At 40.8% G+C, this 20612-nt stretch overlaps 2 protein-coding genes across 2 annotated transcripts in view; one reads left to right on the top strand and one right to left on the bottom strand.

Annotated features, from left to right (window-relative positions):
* Positions 1 to 809: 809 nt before the first annotated feature.
* On the top strand, positions 810 to 15716 carry Pdha1 (pyruvate dehydrogenase E1 subunit alpha 1). Its single transcript, XM_051178890.1, has 11 exons — positions 810 to 980; positions 6437 to 6496; positions 7141 to 7314; positions 8874 to 9000; positions 9555 to 9646; positions 10300 to 10392; positions 11246 to 11401; positions 11644 to 11715; positions 12568 to 12635; positions 13641 to 13749; positions 14036 to 15716. Exons 1-11 carry the CDS (start codon positions 924 to 926, stop codon positions 14198 to 14200), a joined length of 1173 nt encoding a protein of 390 aa, XP_051034847.1. The 5' UTR covers positions 810 to 923; the 3' UTR covers positions 14201 to 15716.
* Positions 14640 to 20612, bottom strand: part of Map3k15 (mitogen-activated protein kinase kinase kinase 15) — a 125299-nt gene continuing 119326 nt past the window's right edge. The window contains exons 23-29 of the mRNA XM_051178892.1: positions 20044 to 20229; positions 19361 to 19466; positions 18334 to 18544; positions 16127 to 16239; positions 15475 to 15575; positions 15322 to 15398; positions 14640 to 15067 (exon numbers count right to left, since the gene is read on the bottom strand). Of these exons, the coding sequence (XP_051034849.1) occupies positions 14995 to 15067; positions 15322 to 15398; positions 15475 to 15575; positions 16127 to 16239; positions 18334 to 18544; positions 19361 to 19466; positions 20044 to 20229 (867 nt within the window). The 3' untranslated portion in view covers positions 14640 to 14994. The remainder of the gene's footprint in view (positions 15068 to 15321; positions 15399 to 15474; positions 15576 to 16126; positions 16240 to 18333; positions 18545 to 19360; positions 19467 to 20043; positions 20230 to 20612) is intronic.

Below are 20612 nucleotides of genomic sequence, written 5' to 3'. Positions count from 1 at the left end.
TCCTTATCTTTATAGTGTTTGATGAACAGGAGACACGATTTTCCCAAACATAATGGAGTAAAGAACTGCTTGTCTAAAATTGAGTGCCCCATGAAAACAAGCAAACTAACAGAAAGTGAAAGAACAAATAAGCGCTAAGGCTGAACTCATACTTCTTTGGTCAGTAATTCATATTTGCTTTCATTTACTTATTTTTATTTTGAGACACTCTCGCTAAGTAGCCCAAGCTTGCCTTGAACTAAGTAGCTAGCCTGGCCTCTAATTCTGGCTATCATCTTACCTCACCTTCCCTAGAGAAGGAATGACAGGCATGTGCCACCACGCCCAGCAACATCCAGCATTTAACTGTTATTCTATTTCTGTTATTCTCACTCAAGTCAATAAGGGCAACATTTTGTAAGGCTACTCGATCTTTTAAAAGGCAAATTAGTGGCAGAAACATTTCAAAAAACCAAATGGTCTGTCTTTCAAGCTGTGACACCATGGCTTTTCTGTGTACTGGGACAAGGCAGCAAAGCTGCATCACCAGCCTAACTCGCCTTCACCCCTTCACTATGGCTTGTGGTGCACAGTACAAGAGAAAGTCCAAGCCTCCCCGGTCCCCCCACTTTCCCACGCAGGCGCCCTGGGGGTCCCGCCTCCCCACCCGCTAGCCGCGTAGTGACGGAAGGCGCCTCCAGCTCCACCCCTTTTTTGGTTAATTCTTTAATGGGCGGCCGCAGGTTCCTTAGATGGGCGGAAACTTTGCCGGCAGCCATTCTAATTGGTCCACAGACTCGGGCTGCGCATGATGTCGTTTCGACTCGTCACTGCGTTTAGGGCGTGGTCTCAGCTCAGGGCGCCTCAAGGAGACTTGGGGACGCCCAAACCACTCCTTTTGAGTGCCCTGGTGCTGCTGCCACCGCGTCGGTCTGCTGCGCTCCATGAGGAAGATGCTCGCTGCTGTGTCCCGCGTGTTGGCAGGTGCTGCGCAGAAGCCGGTGAGGCAGCCTGAACGAGGGAGGCTGGGGTGGGGCTCGAGCCGGGGCGGGAGGAGGGAGGAACAGATCCCCGGAGAGCTCTGCCGGGAGCCGGGACGAGCTACAGAGCTCGCATGGGCCTCCTGCGCGGTGCATGTCGCCCCAGCCCGGGGAGGAGTAGCTTGAGAACGGTCCCCGTCCACCGGGCCTAACCCCAGTCCCCACTGGCAGACCTCGCTAGCTCCCCAGCAGTGCCCCAGATCCTCCCGTTGCTAATGGGACACCAGGAGGCGGAGCTTGGGTTTGCTCCAGCCTCCATGGACTCTGCTGACTTGCACTCTCCTTCTTGTCATTGCTCTTAGCCAAGAGGCCACGTAAGACGAAATAAAAAGCTCGCAATCCCCGGAGTCAGAGGTTCCGTGCACACCCCGACTTCATCGCTTGCTAGTATTGAGTCCTTACCAAGTACTAACAAGAATTAAAGTTTTTATTTAATCGTCCCAGGGCCCAGTTTCTTCATCTGTATAATGGAGGTACTAAGAACGCTAGCTCATGGTTATCTTGAGTCAGGGAGTTGCACGTGTGCCAACCTTTCTGCCTGGCGCTTATGGGTGCCCAGCTGGGTACGCGTTTGTGGATTACCTACCTGTGCTCGGTTCTGAGTAGGGTCAGGCTCATGGAAAACAAACTTCCTCCACTCCCTTTTTTTTTTTTTTTTTTTTTTTTTTTTTTTTTTTTTTTTTTGTCAATTTTAGAGCAATCGAGCATAACCCAGAGGAAGCCGCCTTTACCCTTAAACACACAGAGGCTTACAGTTCAAAGTTGTGAAAGAAAACAGCAATGGTTTTAGGAGAACAAGGATTAGAGGTTAAGACTTACTTATGGCCTAGGCTTTAAGAGGTGTCTAACTCCTAAGCTTTCAGTATTTTGACCTCTAGCCTAGCCACAGACCTTGCATTTTCTTGGTGTAACTGCCACCAGTCTTTGACTTGTAATTCGTGTTCTGTTGATTTCTTCAGGATTTGGTGCAATTCTCCTTAGTTTGGGGAGATTGTGGAAAGGTTGAAGGTGTACTTCTCTAGGAATTCCATTAAGTAATAGAAAAATACCGTTTTATTGAATGAACGCTCTATTAGTGTTTGAATCTGAATCAGCAGTAAATCACACTTCTTAATGTGTCTTTGCATATGTGTAGGCCATTTGTTGAGCTCTTATTCTGTGCCCTGAATTTAGTCAGGATATTCACAGGTGTTAACTGCATTGTTAATTTGTAATTGGTTTGAACAACTTTCTTGTGTGTAGAAATGTTAGTTGAAGGGATATCTGTTTATAGCTTCGAAATAAAGTTGAAAACTAAAGAAGCTTTGTTCCCCTCATTGGGAAGGGGAAACACCAGTTCTTACTAAATCAAAATTTTGAGAAGTTGAATTAGAATCTGAAAACAACAAAAAACTACCTTGCACTTTTAAGACATGTGCTCCGTATTTGGAGTATTGGGGCAATAGGAGGCTGGGAACGCCCTTAAATATTTGTTAGACTCTAGACACTAACTTTAGGTGTGTTTAGTTTCCTTTATTCACCTTAGCAGGAAAAAATTTGAATTCTACAGTTGAATTCACCATAGAAAGAATCCAGTTATTTTGCTCACTTGGTGGTGTTATGGTGTAAATTTTCCAATAGCCTAGCTTTTCAATTCTTTTTTGAGACAAGGTCTTTCACTATATCCCAGGCTGGCCTGGAACGGAGGTCTGCTTACCTCTACCTCTTGACCGGTTGCATTAAAAACTTGTGTTACCACATCTGGTGTTCGAAGATGGTGGGAGGAGTAGCTTGAACTGTGTTTGCACCTGACTTTTTTTTTTTTTTTTAGTATATGGCTCACTGTGGAGCTCTGACCATACTCCAGTCACAGAGATCCATGCCTGCCTTTGCCTCCCAGTGCTGAGATCAAAGGCGTGCACCACACCATGCCTGGCTGTTACATTTTTTTGTGACTTTCTTTGTGACTAATACTTGTTACATGCTAATTAGGAACCATTCCTGAAACCTTTCAGAATGTTGAAAACTTAGGTTTCATTTTTATTCTCAGAGTAGACCTCTAAACCCTATCTTTTTATAGGTTGCAATTTTAAGTAATTGCAGTTTTTTTTTTTTTTATTCCAGCCCGTGTAACACAAAATAGCTCAATTTCTAGGTTTTCATGTTAAACATGTGAAATTATTCTTACAAATAGTAAGCAGTGGCTCTTGAGAGATAACAAGGGATACTCACTGCTGGAGGGGGTTCATTACCAGGAGTCACCTTGATTGCTGAGATACTGTGTCTAAATGTAATCCCCTATTTTCCTCTGAGGCTCCTACCTGTTTTGTACCTTTCCACTTTCTATTATGGAAGTGTGGAGATTTACTTCAGTTTTGGGTGTGGAACTTTGAAATGGATTATAAAAGTGTGCTTTTACTTTTTAATGAGGTGAAGACTGAACTTTAAAAACTTTTATTTTGCCTTATTGCTTATATTTGTTATGTACCTTTTGTGAGATTTTTTTTACTACCAATCTCTTTTTTTTTTCTGGTCTTTTCGTATGAGGTAAAGTTTTTAATTCATTCTGAGAATTCTTAATACTTTTGAAAATTCTTTCTGTATTTAGATACAAGTTTTTGTTTTATTGAAGAAATTGTTCAAGGTCTCTGGGAAAGGAATTTCATTAGGGTAGTGTAGCTCAGAGTATGCACATAGTGTTCAATCCCCAGCCAACCCCCCTCCCAAAAAAAGAAAACCCAACAGGAATCCCATTTAAAGAGAATTACTTTTGCTTGTTTGTTTTAGACAGTATTTCTCTGTGTATCCTGGCTGCCCTTGAACTCCCTCTATATAGATTACACAGAGATCCACCTGCCTCTGCCTCCTGAGTGCTAGGACTAAAGGTGTGCCCCACCACACCCAGCTCTATAAATTGTATCTTTGAGAAAGAAAGAACTTAACCTTTGCTAACAATGCCTGGTCAGTTTGTGAATGAAAAATAAATAGGAAAGGAAAGGAAAGAACTGTTCCTAGGTATGGTTGAGGAGAGTTTATTGTAGGTATATGGGAGAGCATAGTCAGAAGTAGGGGTATCTGGGATAGTTCAGAATGGACAGGACCACACTTGAGTTGGGCCATGTAGGGAGCAGGGCAGAGGGAACAGGGAGAGAGGGGAACCAAGTGTAGCAACCAGGAGGCCTAAGAAGGAAAGGGAGGGTTAACCACAATGTCTGGATTATATGGGGAAGAGCCTCTGGGGGAAGGCAGTCCAGCCCCAGGGCTGGAGAGCTCAGGGTAAAGGACTGGGGGATGCTGGGAGAACCTGGCTGGCAGGTCCAGCTTTGATATGTTAAATAGGCACCTTGGTGTTTGTTGGGGGTTTGAAATTTAGTGTCTGCCTTAGATTTTCCCCCAAATTAGTTTCTTATTTTGCAATAGAATAGCTATTTCTAGCTCCACAAAATACTTTGTTTTTTGAGACTGGGTTTCTCTATATAACAGTCCTGGCTGTCTTGGAACTCACTTTGTATGTAGACCATTCTGTGTTCCCAACTCACTGAGATCCTCCTGCCTGTTTCTCCCAAGTGCTGGGATTAAAGGTGTGTGCCACTAGTGCCCTGCCAAAAAATGGCACAATCATTTGTTTGCTACTTGGCTGGTCTCAAGTTTAAGCTTTTTTTCCTATATTTTTACCCCCCGCATTTTTCTTTTTATTTCTTGTTTTATTATTATTTTTTGTTTGTTTTTGGAGACGGTTTCTCTGTATTGTTTTGGAGTCTGTCCTGGAACTAGCTCTTGTAGACCAGGCTGGCCTTGAACTCATAGAAGTCCCCCTGCCTCTGCCTCCCAAGTGCTGAGATTAAAGGTGTGCACCACCACCACCTGGCTATTTTTCTTCATTTTTAGATAGCCATGTTTACAAATTCTCTCTACCTCTGATTTAACTGCAGCATTCATTACTGGTATTTAGTTAATATTTTTCCTCGGGTAGTGTCATTGCCATTGTTGGCTTTATCAGATAACAATAGTTGCCATATTGTGCCTCTCTCCACCTTGTGTCCATGACTTTGCAAATTTCCCTAGTTTCAGTTACCTCTTGTCAGATGTGGTCTGAAAATACTCAAGGACAAGTTCCAGAAAGAAATAATTCATGAATTTTAATCTGTGTGCTATTCTGACTAGAATGGTATAATCTTCCACTGTCCTGATTACATTAGGATATAAATCATCCCTTTGGTCAGGTGTCCACTCTGTATACTCCACCCACCCGGTTCATTACCAGGAGTCACCTTGATTATCATCAGATCAACTCCCTTGGTGTCACAGTCCTCACACATGGAATTAGGTGTTAGCAGTGGTTTTATGCTTCTGCTGAGGTTCTAAGACTATATCCTGTGCATAGATAGAGGCTACTGCAAGCCTGTAATTCCAGCATTGGGAGTGGAGGCCATGGAAAAGAGCGAGAGAGATAGGTAGATTTTTCACTCTGCCTGTTGCTTCATACACTTGGAGGTATAGTTAGTATGCTGATTTTAATTGACCAAGGTCAAGTCCAGTGCTTCAAATTATATTGGGTTACATATTAAACATGCTTTTTTATGGGATCTGGTAAATATGCTTTACATCTCCAGGAAAAGAAATGATGCTAGTTTAAATGTAAGTATGTGAAAATGTGGCAGTGGCTAGAATAGAATAATTGTTTTTGTGGTCTATCACTTAGAATGTTTTTGTTGTATTCTGATTGTTCAGTTGTGAGAGTAGAAAGGAATCAGTAATGATAGCCACTCAAACCAGTCAGGGGAATATTGTTTTTAAGAAATTCTTCTGTTATGGGGCTTCAGGAGGAGCCTTCTCAAGATTTAGGCTGCTCCTGTTGTAGAATGGCTGACCCAAGTTCATTGTTTTTGACAAGTGTTAACATGTTTCTCACTAAGGTATCTATCCCATACTTTAGGTTTTTTTTTCTTCATGAGTACATGTCATAGAAAAGTAGCTTGCCTTAAATAGGAATTAACAATTTTATTTGCAGCATTTTCAAATAAACTTAAAAAGCCCACAGATAGTCTGGTTTCTTCAATTTGATCGGTTATTATTCTCACTGTAATTGCTTTGAAAAAAAAGTAGAAACTGGATAGGCTTGACATTTGCCACCTTCCTTTTTGTCTTCAGATAGTGATATGGCTGTGTTTAAAATCCATAAGCAGCCAGGTGGTGGTAGTTCACTGCCTTTAATCTCAGCACATGTGAGGCAAAGACAGGCAGATCCCTATGAGTTTTAAGACCAGCCTGGTCTACAGAGTGAGTTCTAGGACAGCCTCCAAAGCTGCAGAAAAACTCTGTCTCAAAAAACTAAAAATAAGAAAAAAGTCCATAAGCATGCATTCATGATAATGACTTGCTCTTGACAGTTAAAAAGGAAAGTAATGACTTTATTTGCATATTTTTTTTGTTTCTAGGCGAGCAGAGTGCTAATAGCTTCCCGTAATTTTGCAAATGATGCTACATTTGAGATTAAGGTAAGAGGTGTTTCACTTTGTGTTTCTAATTTTTTTCACTGGTATAGTAAAATTCAGTTTCATCTTCAAGGAATATTTTGATACTGGTGCTTTGAAGATGGAGTTACTTTCTTTCAAATATTCTAGAATCAACGGTTCCGAGAAGTTTAGCAAGAATAACTTGCTGGTAGTTTAAGGGAGAGGGGCTTGGAAAGTATACTTTGGCCGGGTTGTCCAACTGCTTGACATTCTGATATGTTGTCATCTACACATATGTTGGGTTGACCCTGGCACATGACCCTTCTTGACCCAGAGGTTGGGTATAACTGTGGTATGGGGTGTTAGTCAGTGAAACATTGATGATTGTAAATTTAATGAATCAGAAGCATTTTGAAGCACTGTTTTTGTTTTGGAGGCAGAGGTTCATGGACCCAAACTCTTTATCTATCTAGCAAATAGCCTTGAATTCTTGCCTCCTGCCCTCACCTTTCAAGTGATGGGATCAAGGTGTGTGCTTTCACACATTATTCTTGAAGCAGTGCTGAGGCTTGTGTTTCTTTACTGTTGTTCAAGTTGTGTATTACTTGTGTGAAGTTGGATCTGAAAACAAGTCAGCAGTGTTTGTGAAGTAGTAACTGGTGGGTGACCACCTTATTTCATTTCAGAAATGTGACCTTCATCGGCTAGAAGAGGGCCCTCCCGTCACCACCGTGCTCACCAGAGAGGATGGGCTCAAGTACTACAGGATGATGCAGACTGTGCGGCGAATGGAGCTAAAGGCAGATCAACTGTATAAACAGAAAATTATTCGTGGTTTCTGTCACTTGTGTGATGGTCAGGTAAGTGGTAGGTTTGTTATACAGCCATGTTTGTTAACTAGGATATTTAAATAGGTTTCTCTTTCTTTATGGCTTCTTTCCTCTCATCTCTTTTACTTCCCCTTCAGGCTTTTAGAATTAAAAAAGCACCATTCATTTACTTATTTTGTTATATGTGGGGTGAGTGTGTGTGTGGTGGGGAGTTAGAGGACAGCTTGCAGGATTTGGTTCTTTTACCATTTTGGTTCCAGGGATTGAACTCAAGCTGTCAGGCTTGATAGCAAATTTCTTTACTCACTGAGTTCGTTTTCTGTGTCTGTTCTCCCATTGTTCATGATGGCTTGAAATTTCTGGAACTTGACAATGCTACCTCATCCCCCTGAATGCTGGGATTATAGGCATGAACCATCACATTTAGCTTTAAATATGGTTTCTGTTTATTTTCACCCTCTTTCATGGGTCAGAAGGATTTGAAATGAGGATTTCAGAATAAATTCTAGAATGCTGGGACCCACTGTAAATTTTAACCCTAAGAATTCATTTATACTTACCATGTCTGACTTTTATATCTGTTCTTAGAATTCTATAGTTTTAAAATTTGTTAGAACACCACTCATCTACACTGAATATATTCTTGGGAAAAAGCTATTTTGTTGTTTTCTGTCTGTGTGTATTAGTTACTTCCTTTTGTGACAAAATAGCCAACAGAAGCAACTTCTGCAAGTGTTTATTTTAGCTCATGGCTTGAAGGTACAGTCCATCTTGGTGGGGAAGGCATTGTAGTGGAAGATGCAGAGATAGCTAGCTAGTCACATTGAATCTGCAGTCAGGAAGCAGAGGTACTTTTAGCTTGCTTTCTCCTTTTTATTCAGTCTGGGATCATAGGCTATGGGGAGGAGCTATCCACATGTAGGGTGGGTCTTCAGTCTAAGAAACTTATTCATGGACATACCCAGGTGATTCTAGAGATTTTGAAGTTGACAGTTACAGTCACTGGGTTATAGCCACTGGTTCCAAATTCAGAAGCCTGCAGGAGCTAGCTAGATGGAAGCCATGTATAACAAAATGTGGAGAGTGTAAAACGGCTCAGTGGTTGGATGGTTTTTCCCTACTCAGAGAGGTCATGACTTGGTTCCAGTCAGTTACTTCCATGTGGAAACACAGAACTAAGCCTTTTTTTTTGTTTGTTTACATGCATTCTATCAATCTTCTAATGTTAACTATCTGACTAGCAGATTATATTTTTAAACACTGTCCAGGCTAAAGGATTGTGGATTTGTTATGGCTTCTGGTTTGGACCTTACCCTCTACTTTGTTTTTTTTTTTGATGAAAAAGTCATTTTCTTTGAGTTACTAATGATGGGTTTTGTTTTTGCTTTTCTAGACAGGGTTTCTCTGTGTAGACCAAACTGACCTGAATCTCACAGAGATCTGCCTCTGTCTGCCAAGTGCTGGGATTAAAAGTGTATGCTACCACTGCCCAGCTTGATCCATGGTTTTTAAAATGTTGGGTCTCTAATAGAAACTTTTTATTCAAAAATAAATAATGGCATTGCTTCATGGTTCTTCCTTTACTACAGGAAGCCTGCTGTGTGGGCCTGGAGGCTGGCATAAACCCCACAGACCATCTCATCACAGCCTATCGAGCGCATGGCTTCACCTTCACTCGGGGCCTACCTGTCCGAGCAATTCTTGCAGAGCTAACAGGTTTGTTATGGATTTACAGAGAGGGATAGTGAGTGGAGGAAGTTTTAAAATGTCTCCCATTAAGTTATTAAGCATTACAAGTTAGTGGTAAAAAAAATTTAGGAATTTTGATTTTGAAACTAGCCTTCTGATGTGTATCCTGGTACCTCTGTGCCTCTGAGTAAAACCATTTATGAGGTCATCTGGCCCCTTTGGTGAAATTGGAAAAGCATAGCCCTATACATTAGAAATCTATCAGATTAATTGGATTGAAGTGCTTTGTGAAATGTAGGCAGATTTCTAGACAATCTATTTATATTCCTCTTTTCTGTGACTGTTTTGAACCTTACATTATCTAGTGTGCCAGACTAGAAGTGAATGAATGAACCCAGTGTAACATCTAAGGTAATTAGGTGATTATGGAGCAGGCACCATTGGGTTAGCCTAACCTCCTTATCCTAGACAGAGATGAGGAGTGGTTTTCTGGAGACAGGTGTTTGGACAATTGGATTTTGTGGTGGTTATTGCTCTGTGGTTGGTTTTTCATGCATGTGTATGTGTGCTGCCATTTCTAGGACGAAGAGGAGGTTGTGCTAAAGGGAAAGGCGGATCGATGCACATGTACGCCAAGAACTTCTATGGAGGCAATGGCATCGTTGGAGCTCAGGTAGTTGAGCAAGAGCACATCCTTTATATATTTGATACTGGCCTGTGCTTCACTCTAGAGAAATTGTCTGAAGAGTTTGATAATTTGGGAGTTTGGTTTGTCTTTAATTGCTTATCGTACCATTTATTAATTAGATTTGGGTACTGATTTGAAGTTTGTTTTTGTGTTTTATGAGTAAGAGCCTATAGTATTGGAGCTATCCCTTCACCTTTTTAATATGTCAGTAAAAGTTAATGGCTCGTCACCTCACTTCATTCACTGACTTAGTACTCATAGGCAGTGCAAGCACTGGGGTCCAATTATAAGAGCTGCTATAAAAATCAAAGGCCTGATGAGAAGTGAAATGTAACAGCATGCAACAATATCTTCTACAATAGGAGAGATAAACACACACACACACGTTAAAATATGTATTTTAATATATATTAAAATCTATGTTTCGTTTTTTATCTTGCTGGAATCAGTACTTAAATCTTTGGGTGCAGAAATGTGAAACTATAGGATTTATTCATGTTTTTTTGAAAATAACAGGGTTGGGAATGAAAACTCAGCACTGGTTTAATTTCCCAGAATCTCTTCAGGAGTTGAAATTTAAATGCATTTTAACCCTGATTAACTCCTACAGTTCCTTTCTTGGTTGTTGTTTCTGTTAGGTGCCCCTAGGAGCAGGGATTGCCCTGGCCTGCAAGTACAATGAAAAAGATGAAGTGTGTCTGACATTATATGGTGATGGTGCTGCTAATCAGGTAAGCACATCTCTTAATTTTCATTACAGTTACTTTGTTTCCAAGTTGTGACTGGTCATACTTGGATTTAAAAAGAAGTGACATAATGTTTATTAACTGAATAGGACTTCATGTGGCTGACATGAGAGATTTACTTTTTGACATGAGTTATCAGACCCTTCTAAGGGCACATTTCTGTGAGGAAACTCCTCTTTGCTTTGTATTAGTACTTTGCAAACATACTCTGTCGAGTTTTTTTTTTTAATTTCTTTTTAAAGATCTATTTATTTCTAGTTTTGCCCGCATACATGTTTGTGCACCGATGGAGGTCAGAAGGTCCCCTGGAACTTGGGGTTAAGGATGGCTGTGAGCTGCCATGTGGGTGCTGGAGACTGAACTTGAGTTCTCCACAAGAGCAGTATTTGCTCTTACAGCTGAGCCATAGGTCCAGCCTCACTTGTTAAATATACCCCATTATAAACCAATAGTGTGATACAGAGGCTTTTACTTTTTTGGACTCCAGGGCAATGCCAGATTCCTATGTTTGAACCTTGGCTCTTGTTTTCAGTAATTAACCCTGGATGGCTCTTAGTTCAACCCTGGCCGAGATGCTGAATGTCAGATGCTGGTGTGCTCTGATTATCTGGTCAAGTGAGTGTGTGACAGATTGATAGCGGAGTATAAAACTCAGGTGCTTTTCCATGTTCCTCTTTGCAGTGTGGTCTGTATTAGTAGACCCCCAAAATTTAGTCTAGTTGTTACAATACCCACCATATTTCCCTATCACAGCCAGGGCATGCTCCTTTCCCTCACCACTGGAAACTTTGTGCAAGCAACAACTGTTAGATTAAACCACTCAAACATTTTTTTTTAGGGGCAAATATTTGAAGCTTACAATATGGCAGCATTGTGGAAATTACCTTGTATTTTCATCTGTGAAAATAACCGCTATGGCATGGGGACATCTGTTGAGAGAGCAGCGGCCAGTACAGATTACTACAAAAGAGGAGATTTTATTCCTGGACTGAGGGTAAGGTTCCTTAAATGTAGAGACAGAACCATATCCTGTTAATTCTGGACGCTCTACAGTTTTATCACATTACTCCTGAATAGGTCATTAAGAAGTTGAATGGGAGGGCAAGAGGTGTGTGGCTCAGTGGCAGAGCACTTACCTAGCATGTGTGAGGCCCTGGGTTCTATTCTTCAGCATCACAATAAAAGGGAAATGGATTTGGATAGTTTATTTTATTTACATTCTGCCTCTACTAACAGGTAGATGGAATGGATATCCTGTGTGTCCGAGAGGCAACAAAGTTTGCAGCTGCCTATTGTAGGTCTGGTAAGGTAAGATGAGATTATAGATTTATGATGCTATTATCTCAAGGTTAAAAGAAGCCTTTCCAGACAGCTGTTGGAGCTATCTTGGGGTAATGACTAAATGAGCTCTCTAAGACAAGCATAGTCTAGTGAGGTAGCATGGTCTTAATTATGTGTTCCCATCCCTCTGTTAATCATAAATCCCTTGAATGATCAAACTTGGAATCCCCATAATGTGCAATTTTACTTAAATAATAGACATTCAAGTGCAATCTTGCTGCTTTACCTGTCGGTGTATGGCAGTGAGGGGAGAGGGGAACAGAGACTGGCTTAAAAGGTACAAGTAGCTAAGTTTAACTGGCAGTTCTAACCAAGAAAATATGCCCCTGCAGTTTATTTACTTTTGGTAAATTTGAGAAGGATGAAACATGAGATAAATAAGAATCAGTCCATACTGGGTGGTGGTAGTGTACATCTTTTTAATCCCAGCGCTCAGAGGAGGTGGAGGTGTACATCTTTTTAATCCCAGCGCTCAGAGGAGGTGGAGGCAGGTGAGTTTTTTTTTGGCCAGCCTGGTCTACAGAGAGAGTTCCAGGATAGGCTCCTGTCTTTGAAACAAAACAAAACAAACAAAAAAAAAGTCAGTCCAAGTGGTGGCACATGCCTTAAGATTTCCAGCACTTGGCCAGGCAGAGCATCTCTGCATTTGAGGCCTGGCTGGACTACAGAGTGAGTTACAGGAAAGCGAGAGCTGTTACACAGAGAAACCCTGTCTTGAGTTAACCAGTAAACTCTTGACAACTCAGCTGATACATAGAAGATGGTTTAAGACTTTGGGATGTGTGCCAAGAATCAATACATTCTTATCCATATGTTTAGGGGCCCATCCTGATGGAGCTACAGACTTACCGTTACCATGGACATAGTATGAGCGACCCTGGAGTCAGGTAAAGTCATGGGGTATCTGTGTGGTTCCCATGGTAAGTGGCAGGCTTTGAGCTACTTAAATAAAATGGTAGAATACTTCATTATGGCTCTTACAACCAGATAAAATTATTTTGTTGGCACCAAGTGGTTGTTTTGAGTCATATCTGAAAGCAGACTGAGATCCCTACAATGTATTTTACGTGTTAGCATGAGCAGGTATAGCTAAATTGAAATGTGGAATGGTCAAGAGAATTATTTTGGGGGTCATTTAGTTTATGTGGGTATTCCCCCAAATTCAGGCATGTAATAGTCTACCCATAGAGTACTGAGATTAGGGAGCAAGGCTGACTTAGTTAGCCATATAGCAAGTTTAAGTTGTTCTAGCAGGCTTAACACAAAGTTCAGCCATTGTAGAATGGACTAAGGCAGTGTCTCTCAACCTGAGAGTTGCGATGACCCTATTTTATGATGGGGGGGGGGGAATCATCACAACACGAGGAACTGTACTACAAGATTGTGGCACTATGAAGGTTGAGAACCACTGGACTGAGGGAAACAAAAAAAAAAATTAGGTGAAAAATGGATTTTGTATAGTAATTGTCCACTCATATAGAAGAACCCTTACATTTTATCAGAAACCTGGTGTGTTCAGGATTTTGCTGGCCATGCTGCTTTGTATGAGGCTTCAAATCCTATAATTCACCACTGTGAGCTCTCCCTTGCTCCATCCATGTAAAAACTTGAGACTAAAGGGGGTAGAACTGGTGACCCTTTCTTCCAGATCAAAGAAACATAAACTTGGCTCTCATCAGAATGCCAGTGAAGCCCCAAGTGTACAGTGAATAACTTTCTATAAGAGATGCATAACAGCTTGTCACCCCTACTATTCTCATGGTGACATTGGTATTAGCTTGTTCCTCTCAATTCAGAAATACACTATACTATATACTCTATACTTCACTAAAGCTGTCTGGTTCACAGGTACGGTTCTTATGGTTTTGTCATTGCATCCCTCTTCCCCATAGTTACCGCACTCGAGAAGAAATCCAGGAAGTAAGAAGTAAGAGTGATCCTATTATGCTTCTCAAGGATAGGATGGTGAACAGCAATCTCGCAAGTGTTGAAGAATTAAAGGTACAGTTTCTCTTGGAGATTTAAGTCTGGCTTTTAAAGTATAAGGATCTGAGGCTGGATTTCCAGCACCCACATAAGATGGGCACAGTGATGCGTGTGTACAATGCTATCTGGATAGAGCTGGAGAGTAATAGATGCCCGATATCAACCTCTGGCTTTCACATAGAATTAAAAAGTTGAAAGATTTATAAGCACATTTAGTATAGGAACAGGTTCTCAGACATACTAGTTGGTTCCAAAGCTGCCCTTAATTGAAAAACCTCTTGGATTATATTCTGGTGTTTAGGAGATTGATGTGGAAGTGAGGAAAGAAATCGAGGATGCTGCCCAGTTTGCTACAGCTGATCCAGAGCCACCCTTGGAGGAACTAGGCTATCACATCTACAGCAGTGATCCTCCTTTTGAAGTACGTGGTGCCAACCAGTGGATCAAGTTTAAGTCAGTCAGTTAATGGGAAACTGAAATGGATGGGTGTTGGGCGGTCATCATTCACTGTAAGAACAGGTAATACCCAAACACAAAAGGTTTTGAAAACATGTAAATTAAGGAAGAGTAAGTTGCATGTAGTTTGTATGTTGTATGCAGTGTATCCATGTGAATAAGAGTGTATTGGATTTGTATAGGATTTGAAATGGGTATTGTAGAGTTTATAACTTTCCCTCATCATATCATATCCTATAACAGTTACTAAAAGTAATAACTGCCACTTTTTGTGGTGTGGTCATAGATAGTTATATGTCCTCGAGGAGGCATGCTGGGATTAATGAAATGCACTGGAAGAGGCGTAGCAGCCACCACCCTGCATTGTGGAGGCTGACATCTTGTTGTCACTGATCATCATGTCTCTGATCAAAGGCTATATAAAATCAGGCATTTTAAAATAATGCTACTTCAAAGGTAAAATAATTTAATTTTCTCCATTTAGACATTTAACACACATGAACTTGGACTCTCATTGCAAGGCACACTTTAACTAACATTTAAGTATTATGCTTTATCTTTACAGCAGTTGCTATAAGGTATGTTAACTTTTTAAATGAAATATAATCCTAAGACTTCAATACACTAACTAGATCATGGTTGATGTTACATACAATCCTGTTTTCACACAAGGATGACCTAAATTATACATGCTTGAATTAAGTAAACAGGGGTCCTTCTGTGTAAATGCAGGATTTGTGTGTACACGAACAGAAGCTTTGGCCATAAGCAGGTAGGGTATTTGCTTATTCTCTCCAGCTTGGCTCAGTGTGAGGACTCTTGCATTTGTCTTCTGTGCTGGGAGACTGCATGCCAGAGTCTACAGAGGATACCACCACTGCAAAACAGGAGTTTCCATAAGAAAAGCAAATTTGAAAATAGTCACCTCACAAGTAAGAGAAAGCAAGTATTTTAATTATTGTGTGTCTTTGTCTAGACTTGGTGGCACTGTGTAGAGGTGTGGGCATTTAAACAAGAGTGGAAAGATAAGATTGGAGGAAGCTACCAGCATTTTGTCATATTTCATTTTTAATATTTCATTTTTAAAATGTTCACTAAGACCTATTATTCGAAGCATTTGGAAGCTCTTACCGTAGTCTGAGGCACCTTAGGTCTTCCTTAGTAATATCATTGAGAATATCAGAAAGTGTATAATCCTCTTCAACAATCTGAAACAGTGATTCAGTGTATGAGATAAGCAGTTTTTCAACAATATCATAGGAATACTTTGATTTAGAAATGTACCTTTTCTATTGTATTAGCATCCGCTCCTTGTAGTTGCAACCAGTCTATGAGCTCTCTGTCTGTTCCCAGTTCATCAGGAGGTGCAGGATTCTCTGTACCACCTATGGTTCCAATTTTGGTTTATTGTATAGTACTGTATAACCATAAATTGCTTCAAAAGTAAAGTGGATGTAATGATGTATCGAAACAGAATGTAAATGTGATGTCAAAAGGAGACAAATAAAACTTTTTCGATTCAGCTACTTTTATAATTCTTGGGTTTCCTTTCCAGAGAGTAAATAGTCATCTCCTTTAATACGTTTGGAATTGGAGATATTACCAGCCTCATTTATCATCTTGAATAAGTGTCTTTACCTTAGGCTGATTACACTAAAACTCGAAGAAGCCAGTGTCAAGATTTGATGGCAGGGTTTATGTCTAGTTTTTTTTTTTTTTTATGCTTTAAGGGACAGATTCTAATTAAGGTATACTTTTTATAAGATTGTGGGATGACTTACAGTCAAGATACATTTTTGTATCTTAATCTTCTGGGCTCTCCCACTACCCACTGTGATTTTTTCCCAGTGACCTTATATGGTAGCCCCAACCATTTATAATTTAATAGTTTTTCCATCTTTGACACCTTCATCAGAGCAAAGTGAAAATGACTTACCACTGGATTTGTATTGTAACTGAAGGTGATGTAATTCTTGAGTTTTCTGTTCTAGAGTTAGCCTTAGAAGATTCTGGTATTCTCTTTCTTTTTGAACCAGGTGTTCCCAAAGTCTGTTTTTAAAAACAAAACCTCCAGTCACTCATTAAGTATCCACATTCAATTCAAACATCTGGTATTGGAAAAGAAAGAAAAGGGCACAGCCCAAATCCAAACTGTGGGGCCCCAAAGGAAATCAGGTTGATTTGTTACTAAAGATTTTTGTCAGTAGTTTTCATCCTATATAGGGAAACCATGGTTTTCTTCTTGACACCAAAGACCCAATACTGAGAGTGTGGGTATATTTTTGCAATGGAGTCATTGATTGTATCCATCTTGAAATTTATGTTAAAATGGTAGGAACAGGCCTGGGAAATTAGTGCCTTGTCGCCATTTGAGGACATGGAGTGTACAGCTATCTATGCACCCTCACCAGACATTGAATCTGCCACCAGTACATTGATTTTTTTTTTACTCTGAAGTATGCAGAGATATGAGAAATTTTTGAATATTCTGTAAGAACAGCCTTCTACAGACTAAGACAGTTTTGTTTCAAAATGTATCAGGAACCAAAAGTCAACTTGCTGTTGATCATTAAAATGTGGCCAGAAGGACCATCTGACTATTCAAACCAAGTGAGATAAAGTAGCTGACTCTAGGATGGGCAGCCTTCTTTCTGCACTCGTTAGTAGCCAAAGCAAGAGGACTATTTGGCAAGATCAAAGATGGGCAGTGGAAACTGCAGTTGCAGAAGAGGAATGCTGCTAACAGTCACTTAAGAGTACTCTAACACCTAGGACTGTCCATAGTACATTTAAACCTTAAACAATTCTTAGTAAACATTCTTTTCCAAAGAATAGTTTAAGCAATTTACTGTGTCTCGGGGTGGGGCCTGTGACATGTAGTCTTACTCATGGTCTCCCTGGGACATGAAAGGCAAGTCTTGGTACAGTTAATCCTCAGACTTCTGGATCTCCCCATGCTAGCTCATTAACAGCAGTAGGGAACAGGGTTGGGGTCAGAACCATGGCTGGTCCTTTTTGTTTGCTCATGTATCTAATAAACAAGATTACTTTAACCACATGGCATGTCTTAATTATCTACTAGTGAACTAAAGACTATAGGACTAAGCTTTAAAGTACAGGAGTTCATTATTGATTTTGCCCAAGAAGGCACAGTCATAACAGTTTGTGGGGGGTCATTTGGTAGCAAAATGGGGGAGAAGTGCATACTTCAACCCTAGCAAGACAAGAAAATACAAGTGTTTTAACACGTTAAAAAATCCTCTCATCTCTGCCCTGCCTGCCTGCCTTTGTCTCAAAAAGCTCCTCTTTGAGCACATTAAGTAGCTTGAGCCTCTGGTGGTTAATGGAAAGGATTCCCATTTTTGTTTATGTCACACCGTGAGGATAGGCGGGCTGTGTATTAGCTAGTCACAACACTGAGTTGGATGATTACAAATCTTTCTGCAAAGACAATTTAAAGAAAAGGTAAGTTTTATCATTTTAAAACTCCTGAGTGTTTGCCATCATGGTCATTTAAATTTCAGGCCTTAAAAAAATATCTACCTAAGATCAAAGTTCTGAGTCCCCTGAGGGTTATATATTTTCATCCAAAATGTGTGCCCACAGTACATTTCCCCATTCATACAGTAATGCCACAAGCAACAATGTGTCATTTGGAACAAACAGCTACTTTACTTTAACTGGACAGTGGGTGATTTTAAAAAGCTTATTTTCCAGAGCAAAAGGGAATTATGTTACTCGCTTACAAGGTTAGATACTAATGCTTGCCTAGGAATCCTAACAAGTTACTGGGAAGGCTACAGGATACACAACTGTCTGCAGTGTTACACTGTCCCACTTCTCCCAATTGCTTCAGCTGGGCAGGATACATACAGCTGTCCATTGCCGGGCCACATGCCATGCCAGAGCTCTACCATGAAGACAAAACTCCAGTTTATGCTGCTGCTTTTGGTATGACAGATTTGTATGTGACCTGTAACACAACACTACTGATTCCTGGCATTGAAGAAAAAGAGTTTACTGCTGATGTTGTAAATGTTCCCTTGCCCTAGTTCACTTACATATACTTTCTCTCTGCCCCTCACACCTGGATAAAGTTTTTAAGTGACCAGACTTCTTATACAGGGTGTGCGAGATCCTGACCTGTTGTTCTCTTGTCTGAGCATGCTTAGTTGGAGAGTTGGGTCCTGCTGGTCAGGCTGTCCATCCTGGATAGCCACTGAGCCAGGTCTGGAACCTCTGGGTGTCACGTGTACTTGGCCAATCAGGTCTACTAAGGGATAGTCCCCTTCTGCTTCTGTGTCCTTGTCTACCCCTTCAGTCTCAGAGGCAGGTTCAAAGTGGGCTTGGAGCTCTGTGGAAACACAGACCAAGGTACAGAATAGCACTCAACAAGGCAATTCAGTGCACTACTTTCTGTATGAGGGGACTACTGACTAAAGAGATGATTTGATTGGACTCTGAAGTGTAAATATAGTCCTTCCTACTTTACACAAGAAGAAATGGATAATGAAGGCTGGAAAGACCAATTAACCACAGATGGCTACAAATAGGTCTGTGCTCTGCTTGGTGCCTGTTCCAAGGAACATTTGAGAAAGCAAGCAGAAGTGACCAGCAAGGGCCCAGTGTGAAGAGGGGAAGGGAGACTAACAATTCTAAACCCCTGCCTTTCCTTAGCCAAAGTACCAGAGGAAAAGCAACTTGGCCATTAAGCTCATGATAACATTTCAAAAAGGAGGCCTCCTAAGATTAGGCTGGGAGCACATAGCTCAGAGGCACAGTATGTACTTCAGAACACATAAGACCCCGAGTTTGTCCCCCAGAATGGACATGCACACACAGAGCAAGACCTATAGCCATGTTTCCTCTAAGAGAAGGAACAGCCATGTAATTATCAACTATCTGATAAGCACTAGAGGATCCCTGCCTCCAGACATCGACTTCTTGTTAAACTCAAAAGTATAATCTATACACAGTCATCTTAATTATACCCAGGAGGTAGGTAAACAGGGCTCACAGACTTAGTCCCAGAAAGTTCTATGGCAGCATTTATTTGGGGAAGTATAAAGCCAAAACAGAACATAAAAGGAAACAGCTGTTGGATGCTGAGGATATATTACTGGTCTTTTGGGCAGCCTGAACCTAATCTTGAGTTGAAGAGGGCATTTACCTGGGATGAGAATGGTAACTGCAGCCTGCACAGCTCTGCGAATGATGTTGTCCATTGCAAACATCCAGTGAGGCCTAATTAAGTGGTTTCTCAAAATTCTATTGACCTAAAAGTAATCACAAAAGTCCACATGTCCATTCTGTTGAACTTTTAAGAAACCGATGAAATAATTCCAATTTGTTTCTATTTCCTCTGAGATGAAATTGTTGCTATGCTGCTCTGAAATTCTTCCATGATTCATTTCTTCTGAAAGAATCTTCCCCTAGGTAGGTCCCAAGTCACAATGGGTTCGAAATGCTGAATTATCACAATGGGATCAATGCCACTGGCCCTCTTGCCTGTTTATTCAAGGAGCATTTACTGAATGTGACAGATTATTGGTAGCATTTGACAAGATAAACCAGAAACAGCTTTGATATTGGAAGAGCATATATATATATCTTGGCAGGCATAAAAAATCATATCCACTGTGTTGGCAACTGCCTCTCCCCATAGTCTATACATGGTCTCTGGTCAAATGCAAGTGGCCCACTTTACAAAGTGTTATTTTACTATGTGCCTACAAAGAGCTGCTGACATTTAGGATTCAGGATGTGAACAAATGAGAAGGAATGGGTGCTACAAAACAGGGTGAATTAACTGGTTTAGCTGTCATGTTCTCCGGGGCCTGATAGAACACTCACAGCATCCTGGAATCCAAATAGGATCAGGTGAATCTGGTTGATGGAAGAGCTGTCAAAGTCCAGGTCCACCTTTAGTTTTGATATTGTGGCAGCCATCACCCTGTGCTCTGGGGAGCGAATGAAGTCCCTTAGGATTCCAATGATCTGTTTGATGTGGCCAACTGAGAGAAGCAACTCTTCTGAACTCTGACAAAAACATACATACATACACAAAATCATTTTAATTTGAGTGTGTCAGAGAGGAGGCAGAAATTTCCAAATGCATCAAGGGAAAGTAGACTCCATTTGCTAATGGAATTGTGGGAGTTCTTAATTGCAAAGGTCTCTTCCTCAATCCCTTCCATATCTTTCCTGTCAGTCTTGGGGGACCCTCTCAGATGAGTAGGTGGACATAAAGCCTCAGCACTAAGCCATCTGAGAATGGTTCTATCTTCCTGTTTGACCGCTCTACAGGGTCCTCAGTGGGCCTTGGAAGGTACAGTTCACAGCAGGGCAATGGCCTCTCTTAAAAGTAACTTCCCATACATAAAAGGTGAGACATCATTTTGTTACTACTGCAACCTAGTTAA

Source organism: Phodopus roborovskii, unplaced genomic scaffold (assembly GCF_943737965.1).
Source record: "Phodopus roborovskii unplaced genomic scaffold, PHOROB, whole genome shotgun sequence".
NCBI lineage: Eukaryota > Metazoa > Chordata > Mammalia > Rodentia > Cricetidae > Phodopus > Phodopus roborovskii.
This window is presented reverse-complemented; position numbering and strand designations above follow the sequence as displayed.

Coding starts and splice junctions, on each gene's coding strand:
- Pdha1 (XM_051178890.1), top strand. CDS start 924: ATGAGGAAGATGCTCGCTGCTGTGTCCCGCGTGTTGGCAGGTGCTGCG. Junction 981..6,436: donor CAGGTGCTGCGCAGAAGCCG/GTGAGGCAGCCT, acceptor TTTTGTTTCTAG/GCGAGCAGAGTGCTAATAGC. Junction 11,402..11,643: donor ATTTTATTCCTGGACTGAGG/GTAAGGTTCCTT, acceptor CTCTACTAACAG/GTAGATGGAATGGATATCCT.